The sequence below is a fragment of the Chiloscyllium plagiosum genome, unplaced genomic scaffold, assembly GCF_037043375.1.
Source record: "Chiloscyllium plagiosum isolate Xiang-an unplaced genomic scaffold, Cpla_swu_hap1 HiC_scaffold_17, whole genome shotgun sequence".
Lineage (NCBI taxonomy): Eukaryota > Metazoa > Chordata > Chondrichthyes > Orectolobiformes > Hemiscylliidae > Chiloscyllium > Chiloscyllium plagiosum.
The window spans coordinates 53,216,138-53,242,346 of NW_028270155.1; the positions used below are offsets into that span (position 1 = coordinate 53,216,138).

Consider the following 26,209-nt stretch of genomic DNA (forward strand, 5'->3'; position numbering starts at 1 on the left):
GAAGTCTGGAGGGCAGCAGTACTTATGCAATAGTGAGTTGTAAAGAGTGCTGGTGCACGTTAAGTAATCAGCACCTTAGACTAGGCACTTTACAACCTTCTGGACTTAATGAGTTCAATACCTTCAGATTGTAAACAGACCCCCATTTCTTCCCTTTCTCAGCTTTACTTGTTGCCTTCTCTGTCATTATGTCCGCTCCCCCTCCCCAGTCGTCTAAAGTGATCTCCAGTGATCTAAAAAGATCTTTATTAAAACCAGCCTGGAAAGTAGAGCTGTTTAAAACATATTTTATCCCCAAATTACACTACTATTCAACACTTTTAGAAGCTTCACAAAATTACCTTAACGGATTAGATACAATAATTAGGAACTTCATTAAAGAGAGTTTACATCTGCTACAGTCTATTACGGAGGGCATTTTATATGCCCGTTATAAAGAGGGTGGACTCGGATAAACAAGTTAGCAATTTTAATTCCAATCGCAGTAATATGTAAATATGAGGCGTTTGCGAGATCCTCTGATAAGATACTACAAGCCTCATTCTGATTTAATGAATCCGAAATATTGGAAAGAATTACAGAACTGACTAAGCTGAAGATTCTTATTGACACCTGGAATCCTCGAATTAACACCCAGTCAGATGGATCCAGGACAACACAGCATGCAGATAATTGTGAAGAGATAGAAGAGACCATTAGGAGAAATTATGATAAATGGAGGGAATTAGAGGTACAGAAGTGGATGGCATTGCCCAGTCAAGGGGTTGGCATCCACTAGTTTAAAAACGATTGCCTAATAACTTGACTAGATCACTATTATATACGAAGACATCGAAGGTTATCAATACTATTTGATTAGGAACGAATTTATATCCCACAAGGGCAACTCTATCCTATGGAAGGCCTTTAAGTAATAAGAACTGTAGGCGATGCAATGTAGCCATAGAAATGGTTCCTCGTATTTCAGGATGGTGTCCCATGATGAAGAACATGTGGATTAAGAGACACAACAAAATTGTAGGAGCACTAACTCAATTTACAAAGAAAAACTGTTGGACAATCTTTATTGAACTCCATTTAAAAGATATGGAAGGGAAGCTATGGATTCCTGATCTAATCTTGCGCAAGGATAATCGAGTATTAGTGTACGTCACTATACGGTTCGTGAATGAAAATGACTCGTTGGAAGTAGCATGGGAAGAGAAGGTACAGAAGTATCAAGACTTAAAGGAGGAGATTTTGGACCTAACTAGACGTGCCATTGTATCCTTTTATGGCTTTGTGATAGGAGCAAGGGGCAAATGGTATGAGAAGAATAATGAAGACATTTGGAATTAAACATTATAAGACATTTGCCAGAGAGATAATTAATCTTATAACTTCTCTAAAGTTGGAGTTACTTTGCATTTTTAATAGACTTCTTATAGGGTCTCTAATTTTAGTTTTAAATTTTATTTTAGATACAATTTTATTAAACTGTTCTAATAATTTTAATATTTTAGTTGAATTTTAGTAATTGTATTTTAAAGCACAGTTAAGGCGGAGGGTAATCAGGTGATAAATAAAATTTTCACTAAACAAAACAGATGATGAAAGCAAGAGGTAACTAATCTGTTGGTTTTACAACCCTTGCTCAATCCTCACTTTGTGTAATCTAAACAATGACAGGAACCATCCCCTTTAACACCTGGCTGTGGTGAAGCTAGATCGGGATTTTCTCTTGCGTTGACGAGCGACAATAACAAAACTCAAAACAGACACGACCCACGCAATAGATGGCGAGTGTTCAATATAGCCAAATGCCTCGTCATCTAACTAGTGACACTTGAATGGATGAACGAGATTCCCACTGTCCTTACCTAATATCTAGGGAAACCATAGCCAAAGGAACAGGCTTGGCAGAATTAACGGGGAAAGAAAACCCTGTTGAGCTTGACTCTAGTCTGGCACTGTGAAGAGACATGAGAGGTGGAGAATAAGTGGGAGGCTTCAGCCACCGCTGAAATGCCACTACTCAGTTTATTTTCTTCCTATGCTTTTTTTCTTTCCAGTCTGGCAGTTAGAAACACCTTTGTTCTACCATTCTCACACTCTGATCACTTGCCAGTCTCCCTCCCCCAGCACTCCACTCCATCCCCACGAGCTATAGCATAAATGCTGTCCCTCTACATTTCACCTCCGTTCTGATGAAGAGTCATCTAGACTCAAATCATCAGCTGGCACTCTCTCTCCATGGATCCTGCCACTGTGATCTCCCTCACTCGAGAACTGTGTGGGTGGAAAGTAGAATGTCATATAGAGGATAGTCAGGGAAGGCAGGCAGCAGCCAGGCATTCATTCTTCTGTAAAAATCAAAGTTAACGTTTAGCAGCAAATCAAACATTTCACTTAAATAATATTTAATGACAAAATCAAGCTGCTACAGTCACGATTCTACAAAAGGTTCTGGAGAGAGTTCATTTCTGTTTTGGTTCAATTGTTCTGCTATGCTTTTCTTTGCAGGTCGCTTGATTTCAGACTCCAGACCAGGCAGCACCAGCTTCTGCCGAGCGGCAGTCTCAATTTTTTGGACCAGTTCAACCTCCCAGGGTTGTGTCACAAAACTAACGACGGTGCCCACAACCTTGCTGCCAACCCGGCCCACTCGCCCAGCGCGGTGTATGTAGTCACACAGAGTCAGGGGGAAGTCGTAATTAATTACAACACCCACCCTCTGAGTGTCCAATCCACGAGATGCAATGTCAGTGCAGAGAAGTACATCTATCAGCCCCTGCTGGAAGGTGCTGAAGATGCCACTGCGTTTCGCAGCTTGCATGCTTCCTTGGAGACGGGAGTGTTTGATCCCATGATCGTCTAGGACATAGCCAAGCCAATTAACTGTTGAGGCACTGTTGCAAAACACCAGAATGCCAGCTTTCTGCACCACCAACTCCTTTAGCATTTGCAGCAAGTCACTGGCTTTATCCGTCCGCTTGACCTTCAGGAATTTCTGTTTGACATGGGACATGATGCGGTGCAGCTCCTTGCTCTTTATGGTGATGATGCTGCCCAGGTCAGTGACCTTGCTGAGCAGTTCCCCCACTCCGCCTGGGAAAGTGGCTCCTGTCACCACCAGCTGGGCTTTCCTCCCCGGCCCACCGCTCTCCCGGCGATGGCTCGCAATCTGGCAGTGCCGGAGGATACCCTCCAGCAGGTCCACGAAACTTTCATCGAACAGAGTGTCCGCTTCATCCAGCACCAGGTAGCTCAGGCCGCCCAGGCTGACCAAGTCTCTCCTTAGTGCTTTCCAGAACGCCCCGGGCGTGGTCACCAGCAGGTCGATGGGCCCTCGGGACAGACTCAGCTTCAACTTGCCCATACCCCGGCCGCCGCACACCGCCCGCACGTTCAACTTCAAGTCAGCGGCCAGCGTTCGGGCCACTCGCTGGAGCTGCTCGGCCAGCTCCCGAGAGGGAACCACCACCAGGCCGCGCAGCCCGTCACTCTCGCGGGCTTCCCCTACCGCCCTCTCTCGGGTCAGGCTCTGCAGGATGGGCAGGAGATAGCTCAAGGTCTTGCCGCTGCCGGTCTCGGCCGCACACAGCACATTGTTCCCCCTCAACAGAGCGGTAATGGTCCGGACTTGCAGGCGGTTAGGCTGGGAAATACCCATCCCGTCCAGGGCGTCCTGCAGCTCCTTGCATAGCCCCAGCGAGCTGAAACTTCGCGGCTTCTCCCACTGCTCCTCTCCCGGACAAGAGGGTGGCTGGCTCCGGGTGTTGTTAATAACAAAATAATCTCCTGCCGCCTTCCTGTGCTTCCAGCCCTTGGAGACCAGGGGCACCGTGTCGAACTTGGCGAACGTGTACCCGGCGTGCTGGTTCAGCTCAGGCCGCTTGCCCATGATGAGTAGCCGCCCCGGCCTGGCCAGCCTCAGCGCCGGCACCTTGCTCCCCGCCACTCGCTTCAGCCTCCGCTCCACCCGCAGCCGCGTCTTCTGGGGGATGCGGATGACAGGCAGCCCGCCGCTCGGAGCGGCACCGTCCGAGAAGCCAGAGACCAGACACTGGCGGAGCAGCGTCCCGCATTGAGTGGCCGGAGTTCCGGGGCCCTGCGGCTGGAGAAGGAATCTCAAGCCCAATGTCAACATGGTCCCGGGGTGGGAATGGGAGACTCCCCTCCCCGCGCGACGGCCCTGGAACACTCGGCTCCTCAAAATTCGAAAATGGAACGGGGATCCCCCTCGCCGCGCGACGGCCCTGGAACACTCGGCTCCTCAAAATTCGAAAATGGAACGGGGATCCCCCTCGCCGCGCGACGGCCCTGGAACACTCGGCTCCTCAAAACTCGAAAATGGAACGAAACGGCGCCTAGAAATGACGTTCCGGAAATGATCGCTACCAATTCCCCCCACGTGTTTCTGGTGTGCGGCAGTTACACCCTTCCCAGGGCAGCTCTGTGCGTTTGGCATCAAATTGTATCTAAGGTAAGGGCTACTTTAAATACAGGTATATATTATACTGCCTAGACTCTCGGCGTGAAGGTGATATCTATATGATAACGTGTATGGATCTACACAGGGAACTCCACCGCCTCCTGAACGGAAACTCCTGGGTCTTGAGTAGCCTGGGTCCCCCATAAATGGACTTTGTTGAAGTTTTGTGGAGATTATCCAGTCTTTATTTTCTATTAAGTAAGCAGAATGAATATAGGACTTTATTTTTTTTTTAAAAAGCCAGTCATTGTAGTTGACTGTAGTCCATCTTGAATTATCATCATTGATTTTCAGTCAACCGAAAAAAATTGCTGTGATTATTTTGGAAAACAGATCCGTTAGTGACCTATATTTTGTTTTCTTGCCTACAGTCCATGACATTTAATCATTATGTTCTTCCATCTACCACTGCCCTTGCCCATTTTTGTTTCCTTGCTCATATCCTTGGCTGAAAATGTGTTGCTGGAAAAGCGCAGCAGGTCAGGCAGCATCCAAGGAACAAGAGAATTGATGTTTCAGGCATAAGCCCTTCTTCAGGAATCTTCAGATTCCTGAAGAAGGGCTCATGCCCAAAACGTTGATTCTCCTGTTCCTTGGATGCTGCCTGACCTGCTGCACTTTTCCAGCAACACATTTTCAGCTCTGATCTCCAGCATCTGCTGTCCTCACTTTCTCCGAGAAGATCATATCCTTGGCTCTCTACTTGTTAATTTTCATTTATAAAAGCAAATTACAGTGTTGGAGATCTGATTTATTTCCCAAATTTTATCTATTTATTTTTTATATTAACATGGAGGACGTTGGACTGAAGCTGTGCAAGAGTTTTCTATCCTTTTATAATTGGAATGCCAGTGTTTGTCACTTTGGATTGTTGAGAAATCGAACAGTACAGTACAGGAACTGGCCCTTCAGCTCACCATGTCTGTGCTGACCATGATGCCATTCTAAAGTAATTCCACCTACCCGCATATAGTCCATATCCCTCTATTTCCTGCCAGTTCATGTGTCTGTCTAAATGCCTCTTAAACTTTGCAACCATATCTGCTTCTACTTCCTCCCCGGCAGCATATTCCAGGCACCTGACACCCTGTATGTAAACAAAAAATTAACTTGCACATCTCCTTTTAAACTTTTTCACACTCACCTGAAACCAATGGTCCCTAGTATTTGATATTTCACCTTTGGGGGAACAAAAAATTATGACTATTCACCTTAACCATGTCTCTCATAATGTTATACATTTCAATCAGATCGCCTCTCAGCCTCTGATGTTCTAGTGAAAGCTGTTCAAGTTGATCCAACCTATCCTAGTGCAAAAAAGTTGTAGTAGCATTATCTTCAAAGTCTCCTTGTCCTTCATATATGTGGGGATGAGGACTGCACACAACACTCCAAGATATAGTGGACAGCGTTACCTCATTACAACAGGATCTGGACCAGATGGGCCAATGGGCTGAGAAGTGGCAGATGGAGTTTAATTCAGATAAATGCGAGGTGCTGCATTTTGGGAAAGCAAATCTTAGCAGGACTTATACACTTAATGGTAAGGTCCTAGGGAGTGTTACTGAACAAAGAGACCTTGGAGTGCAGGTTCATAGCTCCTTGAAAGTGGAGTCGCAGGTAGATAGGATAATGAAGAAGGCGTTTGGTATGCTTTCCTTTATTGGTCAGAGTATTGAGTACAGGAGTTGGGAGTCATGTTGCGGCTGTACAGGGCATTGGTTAGGCCACTGTTGGAATATTGTGTGCAATTCTGGTCTCCTTCCTATTGGAAAGATGTTGTGAAACTTGAAAGGGTTCAGAAACGATTTACAAGGATGTTGCCAGGGTTGGAGGATCTGAGCTACAGGGAGAGGCTGAACGGTCTGGGCTGTTTTCCATGGATCGTCGGAGGCTGAGGGGTGACCTTATAGAGGTTTACAAAATTATGAGGGGCATGGATAGGATAAATAAACAAAGTCTTTTCCCTGGGGTCGGGGAGTCCAGAACTAGAGGGCATAGGTTTAGGGTGAGAGGGAAAAGATATAAAAGAGACCTAAGGGGCAACGTTTTCACGCAGAGGGTGGTACGTGTATGGAATGAGCTGCCAAGGATGTGGTGGAGGCTGGTACAATTGTAACATTTGAGAGGCATTTGGATGGGTATATGAATAGGAATGGTTTGGAGGGATATGGGCCCGGCGCTGGCAGGTGGGACTAGATTGCATTGGGATATCTGGTCGGCATGAACAGGTTGGACCGAAGGGTCTGTTTCCATGCCATACATCTCTATGACTCTATATGGGCCAGCTAAAGTTTCATCTGGCTGAAGTAGCAGAATTTGTGCATTAAACTCTCTAAAAGGATCCAAAGGTTGGTTAACTCAGTTGGCTGGTTTGCAATGCAGAGGGATGCGAATAGCATGGATTCCAGTCCCACACTGGTTGAAGTTACCATGAAAGGAAGGAGTAAATTACTGCAGATGCTGGACTCTGTACTGAAAACAACAAATGCTAGAGATCAGCAATGGATTAGACAGTATCCATGGAGAGAGAGCAAGCAATATTTTGAGTCTAGATAACACTTCATTAGAGCTGATGTGAAGTGTGGAGGGGCAGCATTTGTGCTATAGTTTGGGATGGGATAGTGGGTGTACGGTGCTGGTGGCAAAAAAGATGTTAATAGTTCAGATTAGATGATGGTAATGTGAGAATGGCAGATCAATAGTGTGTCTCCTGCCAGACTTGAAATAACAGTCCCCCTGCAGTGGGGGGGAGAGGGGGGAGAGAGGACATAATAACAAGCTAAAGGAAAGGGAAGAAATGGATTACAATTTGAAGGTGTTGAACTCTAATATTAAACTCCAGAAGGCTTTAAAGTGCCTTATCTGAAGATGAGATGTGGTTCCTCCAGTTTGCGCTGTGTTTCACTGGAATACTGCAGCATGCCCAGGACAGGCATGTGGGCATGCGAGCAGGCCACTCTGTTAAAATGGCTGGCCATGGGAAGGTCTGGGTCCTGCTTGGGCACAGACTGCAAGTTTTCCACAAAGCAGTCACCCAGTCTACTTTGGTTTCCCCGATGTAGGGTAGGTCACATTGGGTGCAGCAAGAACACAAGACAAGATTGGAGGAGGTACAGGTGAAATACTATTACACCTGGAAAGACTGTTTAGGCCCTTGGATGGTGAGCAGGGAGGAGGTGAAGGGGTAGGTATTGCACCTTCTGTGGTTGCGTGTTACATGGGAAGGTGCTGTGAGGGTGGAGGAGTGGAGAGGAGGGTGGTGTTGATGGTTGTGGAATGGCTTAGGGTGTCTTGGATGGAATGATCCCTGCGAAATGCAGTTGGGGGAGGGAGGGGGAAATGTATTTGTTGGTGGCATTCTGCTGGAGTTGTCTAAAATGGCAGAGAACGGTCTTTTGAATGCAGAGACTGGTGGAATGAAAAGTGAAGATTAGGGGAACCCGATCACGCTGTCGTGAGTGCTGGGAAGAAGTGAGGGCGGAGGTCATTGTGTCAACCCCACTGGGTGGAGGAAACAGTCATGGAAGAAGGAAGCTAGGTCAGCGGCGCTGTTTTGGAAGGTGGCATCATCTGAACAGATGCGAAGGAACTGGGGGAATGGGATGGAATCCTTGCAGGTCATGGGATGTGACAAGCTGTAGTGAAGGAAAAGATTCCTCTCCCTTGCCTGAAGCGTGGTGACCCTCCGGTTAAACCAGCACCCGTCACCTCTCTCACTGAGAGAGCAATCTGGTAAGACTCTGGTCACTTTACCTTTAAATGGTTCCTTTTCAGATCTTGACTTGAAATGACTTAAGCTTTTATTTTAAAAAACAAAGTGACATCTCGGGATTTTCTTTTATAAAACCTTAAATTATCTTGGAATATGACTTGAAAGAAATTCTGGGATTTACATATTGATGAATTAAAATCTGCAACCCATTCTAAAAAATGAAAGACTTAACAGCAATCTAGGTTTGTTCAATATGTTGCATCAGTTGTGTGACATTATGATCTTCTGCTAAAACTTCTGTGTCGCATAATCCTACTTCACTAGATATCTGATGAAAAAGCAGGGCTCCGAAAGCTTGTACTTCCAATAAACCTGTTGGGCTATAACCTGGTGTCGTGAGATTTTTTTAACCTTGTCCCCTCCAGTCCAACAGCGACACCTCCACATCGTAATTCAATATAGTCCTTCAGTTCAGCATGTAGTCACGCAAGCTTTGGTCATCTCTGCATAATTACATGAACAAATCAGTGCTATATATTCAAACTTATCAGTTAATATATTCAAACGTCTGAACAATTCTTACAGTGCTGTAAAGTTCTATGAATGCTGGAAATCCAAAATAAAGACAGAAAGCCGGAAACGCTTGGGGTGAATAGAAGGACATTATTAGCATTTCAGGCCATTAGATTTTGCATAAGTAAGACTGCAGTACCGGAAGATTGACACAGAATAATGTAACCAGTTGTTTGTAGAGTGTGATTCAGCAATTGGCATTTAGTTTAGCATGTACATAGCTCAGATCAAAGGATCTGTTAGTGTCAGTAGTGTAAATTTTTAATGTTACTGATAATCTCTACGTACATAAAAATGTAATGGAAACGTGAAAACTAGGAGCAGGAGTAGATTGTCAGTGCTTCGAGTCTGCTCCAACGTTCAATATGCTCATGATTGATCATCCAATTCTCTTCCCACTTTCTCCCATTACCCTACGATCCCTTTAGTCCTATTCCTACAATAGGAAAGATGTTCAAAAGTTGAAAGGGTTTAGAAAAGATTTGCCAAGGTTGGAGGATATGAGCGAAAGGGAGAGACTAAATGGGCTAGGGCTGTTTTCCCTGGAGGATCGGGGGCTGAGGGGTGACCATATCAAGGTTTATAAAATCATGAGGGGTATGGATAAAGTGAATAGCCAAGGTCTTTCCCCAGGGTGGGGAAGTCCAGAACTAGAGGGCATAAGTTTAAGGTGAGAGCGGAAAGATTTAAAAGGGACCTAAGGAACAACCTTTTCACAGAGATGTGGTGCATGTATGAAATGAGCTGCCAGAGCAAGTGGTGGAACATGGAAAAGGCATCTGGATGGGTAAATAAATAGGAAGGGTTTGGAGGGGTACAGGCCCAATGCTGGCAAATGGGACTTGTGAATGTTTATTTGGCAACTAACCTTTTTAATTGCTTTGCTTCATGTTGTGTCATTGTATTTTTTTTTAATTATCCATATGTTATTTTGTAGTTTGTATTTGGTTTGCTGATTTACACAGTTGCTACTTATTTTGTTGGTTAAATAACTTTGTTGAGATAAACATGGTGATGTCATTATGCATTCATGTCCAGAGTTTATATTTCAATTCATTGAGAGATAGTAAATTGTTGAAACCGTAATCTTGCTGACATGCAGTTTAGTGACATGCTTTGTGGGGAAACTGGGTTTCTCTAGTAATACATCTGTGGAGCATGTTAATCTATTGTATTCTCAAACTAAATGTCAGTATTTTATACAGTTGGACAATAATGTAGTCATATTTGAGAGATAAAGTTTTCTTGTAGACATATGCCATTGTATCTGATTCCAGCGCCATACTATTGTAAATACAACATTTCTGTAGGACATAATGATATTGTGTGCAACTTGGCTCTGTTTGTATGAGCAGCACCATCAGCAGTCTCTGTGTGCACATTGAAGCAAACTTTAATTGTGGTGTCTATATCGACTATTTCATTTGGCCCACTGGGTGATTTCCCTGTTGGAAATAGTCTAGCCTGGGAAGGAAAAAAATTACAGTTTGCTGTATTAGATTGATGAGACATAGAAGTTTGGTTGCTGGATACTCAGTGTGAAATGACTGGGAATGGTGTGAGAAACCAGGTGCAATCACAGATGGATGCCTGTGTCATCTGTGACAATTATACTTTTTAACCTAATGAAATCCTGGTGGAATCTGGCATCTAGGTTCATATTCATTCTGTGACAACTTATCGATTTATGGCTGTCATATTGGGTTTTGAAATGTTTGTCCATATGCTTTAACACTTATCAGTTCTGCAATGTCAACACACCACTGTGTTCCCTGGCCAACATTTCTGTCTTGGGCCTGCTGAGGTTCAGTACAGGAACAGCTTCTTATTTCTGCTTGGGAACTCTACATCAAATTCAATAACTTTAGAACCTTCTTTGAATTGCTTTCAATGCATTTACATTCTTAAGTAAGGAGTCTAATACTATCCACGGTGCTGCAGGTGTGGCATCATTAGTGTCCTGTAAAACTGAAGCATACCCTCCTCATGTTCTCCTTGCAAATAACTATAACATTCTGTATTAGCTTTTCTAGTAGCTTGCTATACCTGCGTAATAACTTTTTTTGTGATTCATGCACTGTGACACCAAGATCCCTCTGCATCTGTAAACTCTCAACATTTAGATAATTTAAAAATCATTCTTCCTGCCAAAATTAACACCATCACATTTTCCTACATCATACTCCATTTGCCTGATACTTGACCACTCACAGAACTGATCCATTTCCTCTTATTGCCACTTTAAATCCTTTTCATGAGTTGTGTCATCTGCACATTTAACAACCGTGCCTTTGGACCTTTCATCCAAGTTATATTTGTATAGTTTGTAAACAGTTGAGGTTCCAGACTGATTCCTTTGGTACACCACTTGTTACATCTTGCCAACCAGAATGTGACCCATTTATGCTTCCTCTCTATTTATTGTTATCCAGCCAGTCTGCTATCCACACCAGTGTACACAGGCAGTGTGCCGCCAGGGCATTGTGGGCTTTTCTGAAGAGGAGTCACACCAGACTCAAGACATTAACTCTGTTTTTCTCTCTCTCTACAGGTGCTTCCAAGACTTGCTGAGTTTCTCCACTGTTCTCTAAGATTGTTTCAGATTTCCAGCACCTAGTGCTATCTTGCTTTTACTAGAAATTAAACAAACTGATTTAACTTGTCTTCCCTTGACCTGAATGGCTCCTGGTCTGCAGAGATGTGAATTTCTCACTATCGTGTCGAAAATCTATTTGTGAGCTCACTTTGCCTATTTCACCATCTATAGTCTGTTCCACCTGCCTCTAACCCCTACACCCCACAATTACTCTCTGTTCCACCAGCCATTTGAAGTTCTGGAATAACCTTCTCCAAATTCTATCACCTGCTTTAAGCTCACCTCTTTAACTGTGTGGTTTCAGTCGCCCATCCTAACATTTCATTTAATTCTGTTTCCATTTTTGTTCAATTGTGGCTCTACAATGCCACTTTCCCCGTTAAAGTTGAAGTGTAAATGTGGAAGGTGGTGGTGATCACATCAAATTTGTGGAATCACAGATGACATTCAGTCAAACACTTGGTTTATTCCCTCCTGCAGGTCACAGAAGAAATGATCAACCAAACTGTTAACAGACTTTGTTATAGAAACAAGGTGATCCTGGCCCCCATGGTGCGTGTTGGTACCTTACCGATGAGATTACTTGCACTAGACTATGGAGCAGATATTGTATACTGTGAGGTAAGGAAAGGCTTGTGTATTATTCCTGGAATACTCTAAATGGGTAATATTGGCAGTATACCTGGGGATATGGTATGAAGTTAAATACGGGGTTGAGAGTGTGTTCCTGGAAAAGCACAGCGTCCGAGGAGCAGGAAAATCGATGTTTCGAGCCTGAGCTCTTCGTGAAGCTGGGAGTCTTGGGGGGTGAGGAGATAAATGGGAGGAGGTTGGGGCTGAGGGCAAGGTAGCTAAGAGTGCAACAGGTGGATGGAGGTGAGGGTAAAGGTGATAGGTCAGAGAGGACGGTGGAGCGGACAGATGGGAAGGAGGATTGACAAGTGGGACAGATCAGGAGGACGATGCTGAGCTGGAAGGTTGGAACTGGGGTAAGGTGGGGGAGGGGAAATTAGAGAATTGGTAAACTCCACATTGATGCCCTGGGGTTGAAGGATCCCGAGGCAGAAGATAAGGCGTTCTTCCTCTAGGCATTGGGTTATGAGGGAGCGGCAGCGGAGGAGGCCTAGGAGCAGCATGTCCTCGGCAGAATGGGAGGGGGAGTTGAAATGTTGGGCCACAGGGCGGTGTGGTTGATTGGTGCAGGTGTCCCGGAGGTCGTCCCTGAAGCGCTCTGCAAGAAGGCGTCCAGTCTCCCCAACGTAGAGGAGACTGCATCAGGTAGTCACGGAGGGAACAGTCTTTGCAGAAAGCGGATGGGGGTGGGGGGGGAGGGAAATATTATCCCTGGTGGTGGGTTTGTTTGGCAGTGGTGGAATGTGGAGGTTGGTGGGGTGGAAGGTGAGGACTGGGGGGGGGGGGGTTCTGTCCTTGTTGAGGTTGGAGGGGTGAGGTTTGAGGGCAGAGGTGCAGGACGTGGATGCGATGTGTTGGAAATTGCGGTCTGTAAAGAAGGAGGCCATCTGCTGTGTCTGTGGTGGAACTGGCCCTCCTAGGAGAAGATACGGCGAAGGCGGAAGAATTGGGAATACGTGATGGCATTTTTGCAGGAGGTGGTGTGGGAGGAGGTGTAATCCAGGTAGCTGTGGGAGTCGGTGGGTTTGTAAAAAAATGTCAGTGTTGAGTCGGTCCTGGTGGATGGAGATGGAGAGGTCTAGGAAGGGGAGGGAGGTGTCAGAGATGGTCCAGGTGAATTTAACTTTGAGGTGGAGTGTGTTGGTGAAGTTGATGAACTGTTCGATCTCCTCATGGGAGCACGAGGTGGAGCCGATGCAGTCATCAATGTAGTGGAGGACAAGGTGGGGGGTGGTGCCGGTGTAACTTCAGAAAATGGACTGTTCTACGTAGCCAACAAAGAGACAGGCATAGCTGGGGCCCATGGCTACCCCTTTCGTCTGGAGGAAGTGGGAGGATTGGAAGGAGAAATTGTTGAGGGTGAGGACCAATTCAGCCAAATGAATAACAGTATCAGTGAAAGGGTACTGGTGGGGACGTCGGGAGAGGAAGAAACTGAGGGCTTGGAGGCCCTGGTCATGGTGGATGGAGATGTAGAGAGGCTGGATGTCCATGGTGAAGATGAGGCATTGCGGGCTGGGGAAACAAAGTCTTGGAGGAGCTATGCCTGTCTCTTTGTCGGCTCCATAGAACTGTCTCTCTTCCGGAGTTACACCGGCACCGCTCCCCACCTCTTCCTCCGCTACACTGATGACTGCATTGGCACCACCTCGTGCTCCCACGAGGAAGTCGAACAGTTTATCAATTTTACTAACGCTTTTCACCTCAAACTCAAATTCACCTGGACCATCTCAGCAACCTCCCTCCCCTTCTCCATCTCCATCCACCAGGACCGACGCAACGCTGACATTTTTACAAACCCACCGACTCCCACAGCTACCTGGATTACACCTCTTCCCACCCTACCTCCTACAAAAATGCCATCCCGTATTCCCAATTCCTCCACCTCTGCCGTATCTGCTCCCAGGAGGACCAGTTCCACCACAGAACACACCAGATGGCCTCCTTCTTTAGAGACCGAAATTTTCTGTCCTGCGTGGTTGAAGATGCCCTCCAATGCATCTCATCCATGTCCTGCACCTCCGCTATCAGACCCCACCCCTCCAACCACAACAAGGACAGAACCCGCCTCCCACCCCCCCACCAACCTCCACATAAATCGCAGAATCTGCCAACATTTCCACCACCCACAAATGGACCTGACCACCGGTGATATATTTCCCTCCCCACCCCGATCTGTTTTCCGCAAAGACCATTCCCTCCGCGACTTCCATTCCCCCCTAACAAACCATCTTCCTGTCCTGGCATCTTCCCCTGCCACCGCAGGAACTACAAAACCTGTGCCCGCACCTCCCCCCTCACCTCCATCCAAGGCCCTAAGGGAGCCTTCCACATCCATCAAAGTTTCATCTGCACATCCACCAATGTCATTTATTGTATCCGTTCCTCCTGATGTGGTCTCCTCTACATTGGGGAGACTGGATGCCTTCTTGCAGAGTGCTTCAGGGAACATCTCCGGTACACCCGCACCAATCAACTCCACCACCCTGTGGCTGAAAATTTCAACTCTCCCTCTCACTCTGCGAGGACATGTAGGTCCTGGGCCTCTTCCATTGCCACTCCCTCATCCACTCGACGCCTGGAGGAAGAACGCCTCATCTTCCACCTTCGGGACCCTCCAACCATTTGGCATCAATGTGGACTTCACCAGTTTCCTCATTTCCCCTCCCCCACCTCAGCACCATCCTCATGACCTGTCCCACCCCTGTCAATCATCCTTCCCACCTATCCGCTCCACCCTCCTCTCTGACCTATCACCTCCATCCACCCATTGCACTCTCAGCTGCCTTCTCCCAGCCGCACTCCCCTCCCAGTTACCTCTCTAAAGGACTGGAGTACAAGTATGCAGAAGTTATGCTCCAGTTATATAAAACCCTGGTTAGGTCACACTTAGACTGCTGTGAGCAGATCTGGGCACCACACCTTCGGAAGGACAAATTGGCCTTGGAGGGAGTACAGTATAGGTTTACAAGAATGATATGTATATGTCAGGGATTAGTCTCTATACAAATTAGTCTCTTTGTTCAGCAACACTCCCCAGGATGGCACGGTGGCACAGTGGTTAGCACTGCTGCCTCACAGCGCTAGAGACCCGGGTTCAATTCCCCCCTCAGGCGACTGACTGTGTGGAGTTTGCACATTCTCCCCGTGTCTGCGTGGGTTTCCTCCGGGTGCTCCGGTTTCCACCCACAGTCCAAAGATGTGCAGGTCAGGTGAATTGGCCATGCTAAATTGCCCGTAGTGTTAGGTAAGGGGTAAATGTAGGGGTATGGGTGGGTTGCGCTTCGGCGAGGCGGTGTGGACTTGTTGGGCCGAAGGGCCTGTTTCCACACTGTAAGTAATCTAACCTAAAAAAAAAGGACCTTACCGTTAAGTGTATAAGTCCTGCTCTGATTTGCCTTTCCAAAATACAGCACGTCACATTTATCTAAATTCAACTCCATCTGCCACTTCTCAGCCCATTGGCCCATCAGATCAAGATCCTGTTGTACACTGGGGTAGCCTTCTTTGCTGTCCACTACACTTCAATTTTGGTGTCATCTGTAAACTTAGGAGCTATACCTCTTAAGCTCATATCCAAATCATTTATATAAATGATGAAAAGTCACAGGCCTCCAGTCTGACAGGCAACTCTCCACCACCACCCTCTGTCTTCTATCTTTGAGCCAGTTCTGTATCCAAATGGCCAGTTCTCCCTGTATTCCATGTGATATAACCTTGCTAACCAGTCTCTCATGGGCACCTTACTAAGTCCATGTAGATCACATCTACCGCTCTGCCCTCATCAATCCTCTTTGTTACTTCTTCAAAAAACTCATTCAAGTTCGTGAGACATGATTTCTCACACACAAAGCCATATTGACGAGTATAGATAAAGAAAAATTGTTTCCAGTGGTTGGGCATTCTGTAACTAGGGTGCACACAGTCTGAGAATTAGGGCTAGACCGTTCAGAGAGATGTTAGGAAGCGCTTCTACACATAGGGTGATAGGCATTTGGAACTCTCTTCCACGGTATATGCTATGTCACTTGTTAATTTTAAATCTGAGATTGGTAGATTTTTGTTGAACAAATATATCCGTTAGATTACCCACGGTATGGAAGCAGGCCCTTCGGCCCAACAAGTCCACACTGACCCTCCGAAGAGCAACCCACCCCAGACCCATTTCCCTACACCTAATACTACAGGCAGTTTAGCATGGTCAGTTCACATAACCTGCACGTTTTTGGAGTATAGGAGGAAACCGGAGCACCTGGAGGAAACCCACGCAAACACAGAATGTGCAAATTCCACACAGACAGTTGCCCGAGGGGGGAATTGAACCCGGGTCTCTTGCGCTGTGAGGGAGCAGTGCTAACCACTGTGCCACCGTGGGATATCGGTCAAAGGCAGGCATATGGAGTTAGGTCACAGATCAGCCACGATCTCATAGAGTCATGGAGATGTACAGCACGGAAACAGACCCTTCAGTCCAACTTGTCCGTGCCAGCCAGATATCCCAATCTAATCTCGTCCCATTTACCAGCACTTGGCCCGTATCCCTCTAAACCCTTCCTATCCGGATGTGTTTTAAATGTTGTAATTGTACCAGCCTCTACCACTTCCTCTGGCAGCTCATTCCATACACACATTGGATAATGGAACAGGTTCGAGGGGCTGAATGGCTTACTAATTTCTGTCGAAGCAGACTATAATTGAAAACTGTGGTCAGTGAGCTGGTTTAGTTGAATGGTTTTTTACTGGATGTTTGAGGATTCTGAATAAATACTCTGCCCAGGGAGAACAATATTCAGGTGGCAATGCTGCAGACATCCCTGGGAAACTGAGTCTGTGAAGGATTGGTTGGTGGATTTCACAGATACATATAACATTCTTCCTATCCTGCCACCAAATACAAAAGCTTTTATACGTGAAGAGAATTACTGAGCTTCAAAGGTGCTGTAATGATGTGATTAGATTAGATTCCCTACAGTATGGAAAAAGGCCCTTCAGCCTAACATGTCCACACCGACCCTCCGAAGAGTTACCACCCAGACCCATTCCCCACTCTCCATTTACCCTTGACTATTGCAATTTGGCGTGGCCAATTCACCTAAGTGCACATCTTTAGATTGTGAGAGAAAACTGGAGCACCCGGAGGAAAACCACAGACACAGGGAGAATGTGCAAACTCCACACAGACAGTCACCTGAGGCAGGAATCGAACCTGGGTTCCTGGCGCTGTGAGGCAGTAGTGCTAACCATTGAGCCACCGTGCTGCCCTGTCTTATTTATGTGGGCAGATTTCAATCCTAAAACAGATGTCCAAGCTGCAACAGACTTGTAATGTTTTAAATTCTCCAACTGGAGAATTTGCAGCTGTCTGTGTAACACAGATCACATCTGAATCACTGATCTATTATTTTCCGTCAGATGCTGATTGATCAGTTGTACATCACCAACTTTTATATTCGCGTTTGAAGTGATGCCACTAAACATGCACTTGCTCACTGCTCTCTGAAGCAATTTTTCACTCTTCCTTGCTCATTTGCATTCTTTATTTTTTCAAAGTTGTTCATTCACCCTATCTCACTTTCCTTCTCTCTGTATCTCACCCCATGTACTTCTATTATTTTCTACAACGGTCACTCCCTCCATTTTGCGTTTTTCTCTCTCTCTCTGTGTTTCCCCTCTTCCCTGTTTTGATCCCATTTCACTGTTTGCAGCCATTTGTGGAATTAGAAATGGGAATGTTTCAGTTGGTTGATTGTAAATCATCTTGCCATTTCAATCATTACAAATCTCTACATGCATTCCCCCTTTTTCATAAGTTGTCCTTGGCTCTTGTGTTGGAAATGATGCATTGCGCCACTGGGTCTCTGGGAGATTTTGGCTGCAATAAATTGTGTAAGTTTTGAAACCTGGACCCAGGGGAAATCTGCAATTTTGTTTAGACCTTTTCAAATTGGAATGAAGGTTGCAGAAATAAAAAATTATTTTTGACAAGAGTCTGGAAGTCAGCCTTGCTGAAAAGATGTTTTCTTTCTTACTTACTGACTGAGCCAAATTGACAGAACAAAAATAATGAAATGTGTGTTGTATAGGGGCATCATATAGGTCATGAGAAGGGGAAGGCATGTGGGAAAGGGAACAGAGTCTCTTAAAAGAACAGAGATGGCTGCTGATCTGTGTGTCCTGTTCCTGCTGGATGACTTAAAAACCAGTGTGAGAGCTCGGAAACCAAAATGGAGCGGTAAAAACTGCAGACATCAATACCTCTGTGCCTGTCATAACACTGTCACTTTGCTTTAAGTTACAGTATGTGCCTGCAAATTGTTTTAATTAGGGGTGATGCTAGCTGTAGTGGTATCAAATTATGGACGTCATTTTAATACGAATTGATAGTCATTAGACTTGTAGCAGTTTGCAGACATTGATGATGTAATTCAACTTCCAAGGCTTTGACATATTTTATTGTCATGTGGAAAATTTCTGTCCGTCTTTGTGTTTTAACCTGACTTGAAACTTCCGGTTTGATCAAAGGAGTGACCGTAGTAATCTGAGGAAATGCTGGTTAATGCAAACGTACATGAGTGAAATGTAGAGAAACATAGGTAAGATTATAATGTATGCTGTATTTTCAATCTGCATGAGGCACTATAAGTACTTTCAAACCATTTGTACTGTTTACTTCGTAAAAGTCTCACAATTAGTTGGTTTTGCAGCACAGTAGCAGATACTGCAGAACATTTTTGTGGACAGGCGTTTATGATTTCAATCTGGCACAGATGTTTCTTACCTGCTTTCAGCCAAAGCGCTGCCAGTTAACTGACTGACTGTACGTGAAGCATATAAAGATATTGAAGATATAACATTTGGAATGTGACAATGTTTCAATTCACGAGTGAATCCCATGACCAAAGGTTTTCTGCTTGACCTTCTTACCTCCTGTATTATCTCAAATTGCTTCTTATAGAGTCAGTTAGTTGGAGGTGCCTTGACTGAAAGGAGATATATGAAATATATGTACCAGATTTAAATTCCTCAAAGTATTCTATAGCACCTCCTGCTGTGCTGCGCAATCCAATGTTTTCATGGTATTCCCTTTATTCAGTAGTCTGATTAATTAATTGTTCAATGCATTGATGTGATTGAGAGTTGTGGCATTCCTGATGAAGGGTTTATGCCTGAAACGCCGATTCTCCTGCCCCTCCGGTGCTGCCTGACCTGCTGTGCTTTTCCAGCACCACGCTCGCGACGCTCCATAGGATGTGTCAACCTTAAAATATGATTTTAATAAGCCTTGATGTTTTCAGTAATTGGTGATTTTTTTTTTTAACTGCTCTAAATTGACCTCATTCAGTTGGTTTGGCCTGGTTTGTAATAAAGAGGGAAGCTTTGTGATGTGATTGCGCAAAGAAAGGGAGTAGAGTGTGACAGTCATGTTCAGCATGCAGAGATCTGGCAGGAGATTTGCTAAATTCTCAAGCTGGAGAAAATCTCAAACTCTTCCTTTTTTTTTTATGCCTTTTCTCATCCCTGAGTAGTGTTGAACAGCATTAGTAGTACAGGGGTAGGCAGTACCCCATCTCAATTAAATTGTCGTTGATCAGTATTTTAACTGCACTTACATATCCCTAACTTAAAAATAACAATGGATGAAGCCTAATGGAATGAACTGAAGGTAAGCTTGACCTTTGTCACTTTTCCCAATAAGTCAGTGATGACTGTAGTGAACTTGACTTTTACAGTGCCTTGTATTGGAGCTGTCAAAGTGAAGTCATGTGACAGGATTACTCCTCTTAAAGTTGGGCTCCAATGGACATAAGGGTGGTTAGTAACTTGGTCAGGATTCAGGTATTGTATGGCCAGTTGCTGGTGGATGTATACTTCAGATGCATGGCTCGAAGGAGCAGCTTCATTAAACGGGGATCAATTACAGTTGCGTCCTATAAAGTAAGAATTCGGGGTGGGGAATGAGCAGGGAGTTGGCAGGCTTGTCAGCGTAGAGGAACAATGTGGATTTTCAGAACTTTGAAGAAGTCTTGCACAGGAACTTGGGAAACAAAATCAAAGCATGTAGGATTGGGGAATATACTAACATGGATTAAGGATTGATCAACAGCCAAAAAGCAGGTAGTCGGAACAAATGGGTCATTTTCAGGTTGACAGTGGGGCATTGCAAGGATCAGTGCTGGGGCTAAATATTTTCAAAATCTAAATCACTGCTTTGGTGCCCACATCCAATTGCAAATTTCCAAGTCTGCGGCTGATGGAAAACTTGGTGGGAATGTGAGTTGTGAGGAGTGTAGAAAGAGGCTTCATGGTGAGTTGGACAGACTGAGTGAGTTGGCAGATGAAGGACAGCGTGGATAAATGTGAAGTTTTCCACTTTGTGGGAAGACAAAATGCAAAAGTATTTCATAAATCATGAGAGATGTTCAAAGGAGCCTATATGTTCTTGTTCTTAACCTAGTTAAAAGCTTGCATGCAATGTAGGAAGCATTCAGAGGACATGTTAGCCTTGATTGCAAGATTGCGGTAGTGGAGCAGCTAGGTCTTGCTTCAATTATACAGAACACTGGTAAGACCACACTAAGAGTACTGTGTGCAGTTCTGGCTCCCTTGCCAAATGAAGGATATACTTGCTGTAGATGGAGTGGTTCATCAGATGGATTTCTGAGAGTCATAGAGATGTACAGCATGGAAACAGACTCTTCGGTCCAACTTGTTCATGCCGACCAGATATCCCAACCCAATCTAGTCCCACCTGCCAGCACCCAGCCCATATCCCTCCAAACCCTTCCTATTCATATACCCATCCAGATGCCTTTTAAATGTTGCAGTTGTACCAGCCTCCACCACTTCCTCTGGCAGCTCATTCCATACACGTACCATCCTCTGCGTGAAAAAGTTGCCCCTTAGGTCTCTCTTATATCTTTCCCCTCTCACCCTAAACCTATGCCTCCTAGTTCTGGACTCCCCCACCCCAGGGAAGAGACTTTGTCTATTTATTCTGTCAATGCCCCTCATGATTTTATAAGCCTCCATACGGTCACGCCTCAACCTCCAACGCTTCAAGGAAATCAGCCCCAGCCTATTCAACCTCTCCCTATAGCTCAACATCTACTTCCCTTCATTCTATATCTTCCATGTCCTTTTCCATAGTAAACACAGATGCAAAATACTCGTTTAGTATCTCCTGCAGTTCCACACAAAGGCCGCCTTGCTGATCTTTGAGGGGCCCTATTCTCTCCCTAGTTACCCTTTTGTCCTTAGTGTATTTGTAAAAATTCTTTGGATTCTCCTTAACTCCATTTTTGCCCTCCTGATTTCCATTTTAAGTATCCTCCTACTACATTTATACTCTTCTAAGTGTTCATTTGATCCATCTTGGCTATGCCTGACATATGCTTCCTTCTTTTTCTTAACAAAGCCCTCAATTTCTCTAGTCATCCAGCAATCCCTACACCTACCAGCCTTTCCTTTCACCCTAACAGGGATATACTGTCTCTGAATTCTCGTTATCTCATTTCTGAAGGCTTCTTATTTTCCAGCTGTCCCTTTACTGGAACATCTGCCCTCAGTCAGCTTTTGGAAATGCTTGCCTAATACTGTCGAAATTAACCTTTCTCCAATTTAGAACTTGAACTTTTAGATCTGGTCTATCCTTTTCCATCACTGTTTTAAAACGAATAGAATCATGGTCGCTGGCCCCAAAGTGTTCTCCCACTGACACCGCAGTCACCTGCCCTGCCTTATTTTCCAAGAGTAGGTTAAGTTTTGTACCTTCTCTAGTAGGTACATCCACATACTGAGTCAGAAAATTTTCTTGTACAGACTTAACAAGTTCCTCTCCATCTAAACTCTTAACACTATGGCAGTCCCAGTCTATGTTTGGAAAGTTAAAATCCCCTACCATAACCACCCTATTATTCTTATAGATAACTGAGATCTCCTTCCAAATGTGTTTCTCAATTTCCCTCTGACTATTAGGGAGTCTATAACACAATCCCAGTAAAATGATCATCCCTTTCTCATTTCCCAGTTCCACCTAAATAATTTCCCTGGATATATTCCCAGGAATACCCTCCCTAAATACAGCTATAATACTATCCCTTATCAAAAATGCCACTCCCCCTCCTCTCTTGCCTCCCTTTCTATCCTTCCTGTAGCATTTGTATCCTGGAACATTAAGCTGCCAGACCTGCCCATCCCTGAGTCAAGTTTCTGTAACTGCTATGATATCCCAGTCCCATGTTCTGAACCATGCCCCTGAGTTCATCTGCCTTCTCTGTTAGGCCTCTTACATTGAAGTAAATGCAGTTTAATTTATCAGTCCTACCTTATTTTGTGCTTTGTCCCTGCCTGCCCTGACTGTTTGACTTGTTCCCTTTCCCAACTGTACCAGTCTCAGATTGATCTCTTTCCTCAGTATCTCCCTGGGTAGATACAAATAGCTTTAAAATAGTGTTGGAAAAGGATAGACCAGATCTAACAGTTGAAGTTCTAAATTGGAGGAAGGCTAATTTTGACGTTATTAGGCAAGAACTTTCAAAAGCTGACTGGGGGCAAATGTTTGCAGGTAAAGGGATGGCTGGAAAATGGGAAGCCTTCAAACATTTGATAATGAGAGTCCAGAGACAGTATATTCCTGTTAGGGTGAAAGGAAAGGCTGGTAGGTGTAGGGAATGCTGGATGACTAAAGAAATTGAGGGTTTGGTTAAGAAAAAAAAGGAAGCATATATCAGGTATCGACAGGAGAGATCGAGTGAAAAGAAAGGCAGTAGGAGTATACTTAAGAGGGAAATCAGGAGGGCAAAAAGGGGACATGAGATAGTTTTGGCAAATAAGTTTAAGAAAAATCCAAAAGACTTTTATGAATACATTAAGGACAAAAGGGTAACTAGGGAGAGAATAGTGCCCCTCAAAGATCAACAAGGCAGCCTATGTGTGGAGCTGCAGAAGATGGGGGAGATACTAAGCAAGGAGTTTTCATCAGTGTTTACTGTGGAAAAGGATATGGAAGATATAGAATGTGGGAAAATAGATGTTGACATCTTGAAAAATGTCCATATTGCAGAGGAGGATGCGCTGGTTGTCTTGAAATGCATAAAAGTGGATACATCCCCAGGACCTGATCAGGTGCACCCTAGAACTCTGTGGGAAGCTCGGAGTGATTACTGGGCCTCTTGCTGAGATATTTGTATCATCAATAGTTGCAAGTGGGGTGCCGGAAGACTGGAGGTTGGTTAACATGGTACCGCTATTTAGGAAAAGTGGCAAGGAAGAACTATGGACCGGTGAGCGTGACGTAGGGGTGGGCAAGTTATTGGAGGGAATCCTAAGGGACAGGATTTACATGTATTTGGAAAGGCAAGGACTGATTAGAGATAGTCAACATGGCTTTGTGTGTGGGAAACCATTTCTCATGAACTTGATTGAGTATTTTTTGATAAAGTAACAAAGAGGATTGATGAGGGCAGAGCAGTGAACGTGATCTATATGGACTTCAGTAAGGCGCTTGACAAGATTCCTCATCGGAGACTGGTTAGCAAGGTTAGATCTCATGGAATACAGGGAGAACTAGCCATTTGGATACAGAACTGGCTCAAAGGTAGAAGACAGAGACTGGTGGCCTGTGACCAGTGGAGTGCCACAAGGATCTGTGCTGAGTCCACTACTTTTCATCATTTATATAAGTGATTTGGATGTGAGCATAAGAGGTAGAAGTTAGTAAGTTTGCAGATGACACCAAAATTGGAGGTGTAGTTGACAGCAAAGAAGATTACCTCAGATTATAACGGGATGCTGACCATGGTAGATGGAGTTTAATTTAGATAAATAAGAGGTGCTGCATTTTGAAAAGCCAAATCGGAGCTGGATGTATACACTGAATGGTAAGGTCCAAGGGAGTGTTGCTGTACAAAGAGACCTTGGAGTGCAGGTTCATAGCTCCTTGAAAGTGGAGTCGCAGGTAGATAGGATAGTGAAGAAGGCGTTTGGTATGCTTTCCTTTATTAGTCAGAGTATTGATTATAGGAGTTGGAAGGTTATGTTTTGGCTGTACAAGATATTGGTTAGGCCACTTTTGAATATTGCATGCAATTCTGGTCTCCTAATGGAAGGATGTTATGAAACTTGAAAGGGTTCAGAAAAGATTTACAAGGATGTTGCCAGGTTTGGAGAATTTGAGCTATAGGGAGAAGCTGAATAGGCTGGGGCTGTTTTCCCTGGAGCCGTGGAGGCTGAGGGGTGACCTTAGAGTTTTATTAAATCATGAGGGGCATGGATAGGATAAATAGAGAGAAGTCTTTTCCCTGGGATGGGGGAATCCAGAACTAGAGGGCATAGGTTTAGGGTGGGAGTGGGAAGATATAGAAGGAACCTAAGGGACAACTTTTTCACACTGAAGGTGGTGCGTGTATGGAATGAGCTGCCAGAGGAAGTGGTGGAGGCTGGTACAATTACAGCATTTAAAAGGCATCTGGATGGGTATATGAATAGGAAGGGTTTAGAGGAATATTGGCCCAATGCTGGCAAATAGGACTTGATTAGGTTAGGGTAACTGGTTGGTGTGGATGAGTTGGACCGAAGGGTCTGTTTCTGTGCTGTACATTTCTATGACTCTATGAACCATAGACATTCTCTCTCTTTCTCTCTCGGATTCTCAGGTTGTGAGTTTGTGAGACTCAGTGAGATTTGTGGAAAAAAATACCTTGGAGGCCAATTCTGCAAGGGCTTCCTATCTAATCTATCTCTTCCCATAACTTCTACTGTCAGCCCATATCCATGGGAAATTAAATCACACAGGCCTTGTATCCAGATAGAAATAGTATTTATAAATGCTTTAAACTCCCCAATTTGTTCTGTATTGAAATTAAATAGATAGAATCTAATTTAATCTAACATATTCCAAGCCAAAAAGCTGAGAAGCGGAGCGGCACAGTGGCTCAGTGGTTCGCTGTGCTGCCTCGCAGTGCCAGGGACCTGTGTTCGATTCCAGCTTCGGGTGACTGTGTGGAGTTTGCACATTCTCCCTGTGTCTGCGTGGGTTTCCTCCCGGGTGCTCCAGTTTATTCCCACAGTCCAAAGGTGTGCAATTCAGGCGATTTGGCCATGCTAAGTTGCTCGTAGTGATAGGTGCATTAGATTAGATCCCCTACAGTGTGGAAACAGGCCCTTTGGTGCAACCAGTCCACACTGACCCTCCGAAGACTAACCCACCCAGACCCATTTCCCTCTGACTAATGCAACTAACACTGAGCAATTTAGCATGGCCAATTCACCTGACCTGCACATCTTTGGACTGTGGGAGGAAGTAGGGAGTAGGCGAATGCGTCTGGGTAGGTTACTCTTTGGAGGGTTGGTGATGACTTATTGGGCCGAGGGGCCTGTTTCCGCACTGTCGGAAATCTAATCTAATGTAATCTTAGAATCTATTCTAAGCTAGCTGCAATAGCTTGCAAAGTTAAGCAGCATTTCCTCCCTGCTGGCTATCAGAATCTTCTGCTATCTGAACATACTATTCACTCATTTGTAAGGATTGGCCCTCTTGCCAATGGTGCCATGCAATACATTGACCTTGTATCTTGGTCTGAATGCTAATTAGCTATCTCTGACCTAAGCACCCTTTTGTTTTACGAGTCAGTGAATGGCTTAAAGCGTAACTGTGTGCATCCCGATCACAAAAACACCTCTCTAGGAGACACCTTGTCTTTTTGTGGTAAGTTCAGAGTATGCTGCCATTGTTTCACTGAGATAATCACGCACGCAATCAATATGGGATCTCCTTTAACCACTAACAATCAAACCATCTGGATTTACTGTCAGGCAGCTGTACAACTGGGCACGTAACCCCTTCTGTTTCTCTAAATTTATAGCTGGATTCCCAAAATATAATATCAACCTCAATTACCACAAGCCTTTGTGAATGTTATTTCCTGTAACAATGCTTCAATTTGTTCAAGGAAAGAATTATCCTAATTAAGGCCAGATGTGATATAAAGAGCATGACAGCAGATTGGAAATTCAAAATATTGGTGTCGCATCATTCATTCTGGAGAAAAAAGGATCTGGAATCTATGATTCCGTGACATTTGAATTAAGGCAGCTATTTAAAGCTCATGTGATATTTTGCTTTTATGCTTTAAGTGCTCCTCACCCATTCCATCCAAACGGGAGATTTTTAACAGCAATATTGGGATCAGTGAACTTTCAACAATTTCACAATCTGCAT

General features: G+C 44.7%; 2 protein-coding genes across 6 annotated transcripts in view; one reads left to right on the plus strand and one right to left on the minus strand.

Moving 5' to 3' along the window:
• Positions 1–2,382: 2,382 nt before the first annotated feature.
• On the minus strand, positions 2,383–4,291 carry ddx28 (DEAD (Asp-Glu-Ala-Asp) box polypeptide 28). Its single transcript, XM_043707034.2, has one exon. The coding sequence runs from the start codon at positions 4,127–4,129 to the stop codon at positions 2,426–2,428; it is 1,704 nt and encodes a 567-aa protein (XP_043562969.1). The 5' UTR covers positions 4,130–4,291; the 3' UTR covers positions 2,383–2,425.
• Positions 4,292–4,362: 71 nt separating this feature from the next.
• Positions 4,363–26,209, plus strand: part of dus2 (dihydrouridine synthase 2) — a 120,915-nt gene continuing 99,068 nt past the window's right edge. For 4 of the 5 annotated variants that reach the window (XM_043707033.2, XM_087995919.1, XM_087995917.1 and 1 more), the window contains exons 1-2: positions 4,363–4,465; positions 11,839–11,979. In XM_043707033.2, coding sequence (XP_043562968.2) covers positions 4,370–4,465; positions 11,839–11,979 — 237 coding nt within the window. In that variant the 5' untranslated portion in view covers positions 4,363–4,369. Of the gene's footprint in view, positions 4,466–4,654; positions 4,673–11,838; positions 11,980–26,209 lie in introns of those variants that run through there. The other variant, XM_087995920.1, reaches the window with a different exon arrangement.

Coding starts and splice junctions, on each gene's coding strand:
- ddx28 (XM_043707034.2), bottom strand. CDS start 4,129: ATGTTGACATTGGGCTTGAGATTCCTTCTCCAGCCGCAGGGCCCCGGA.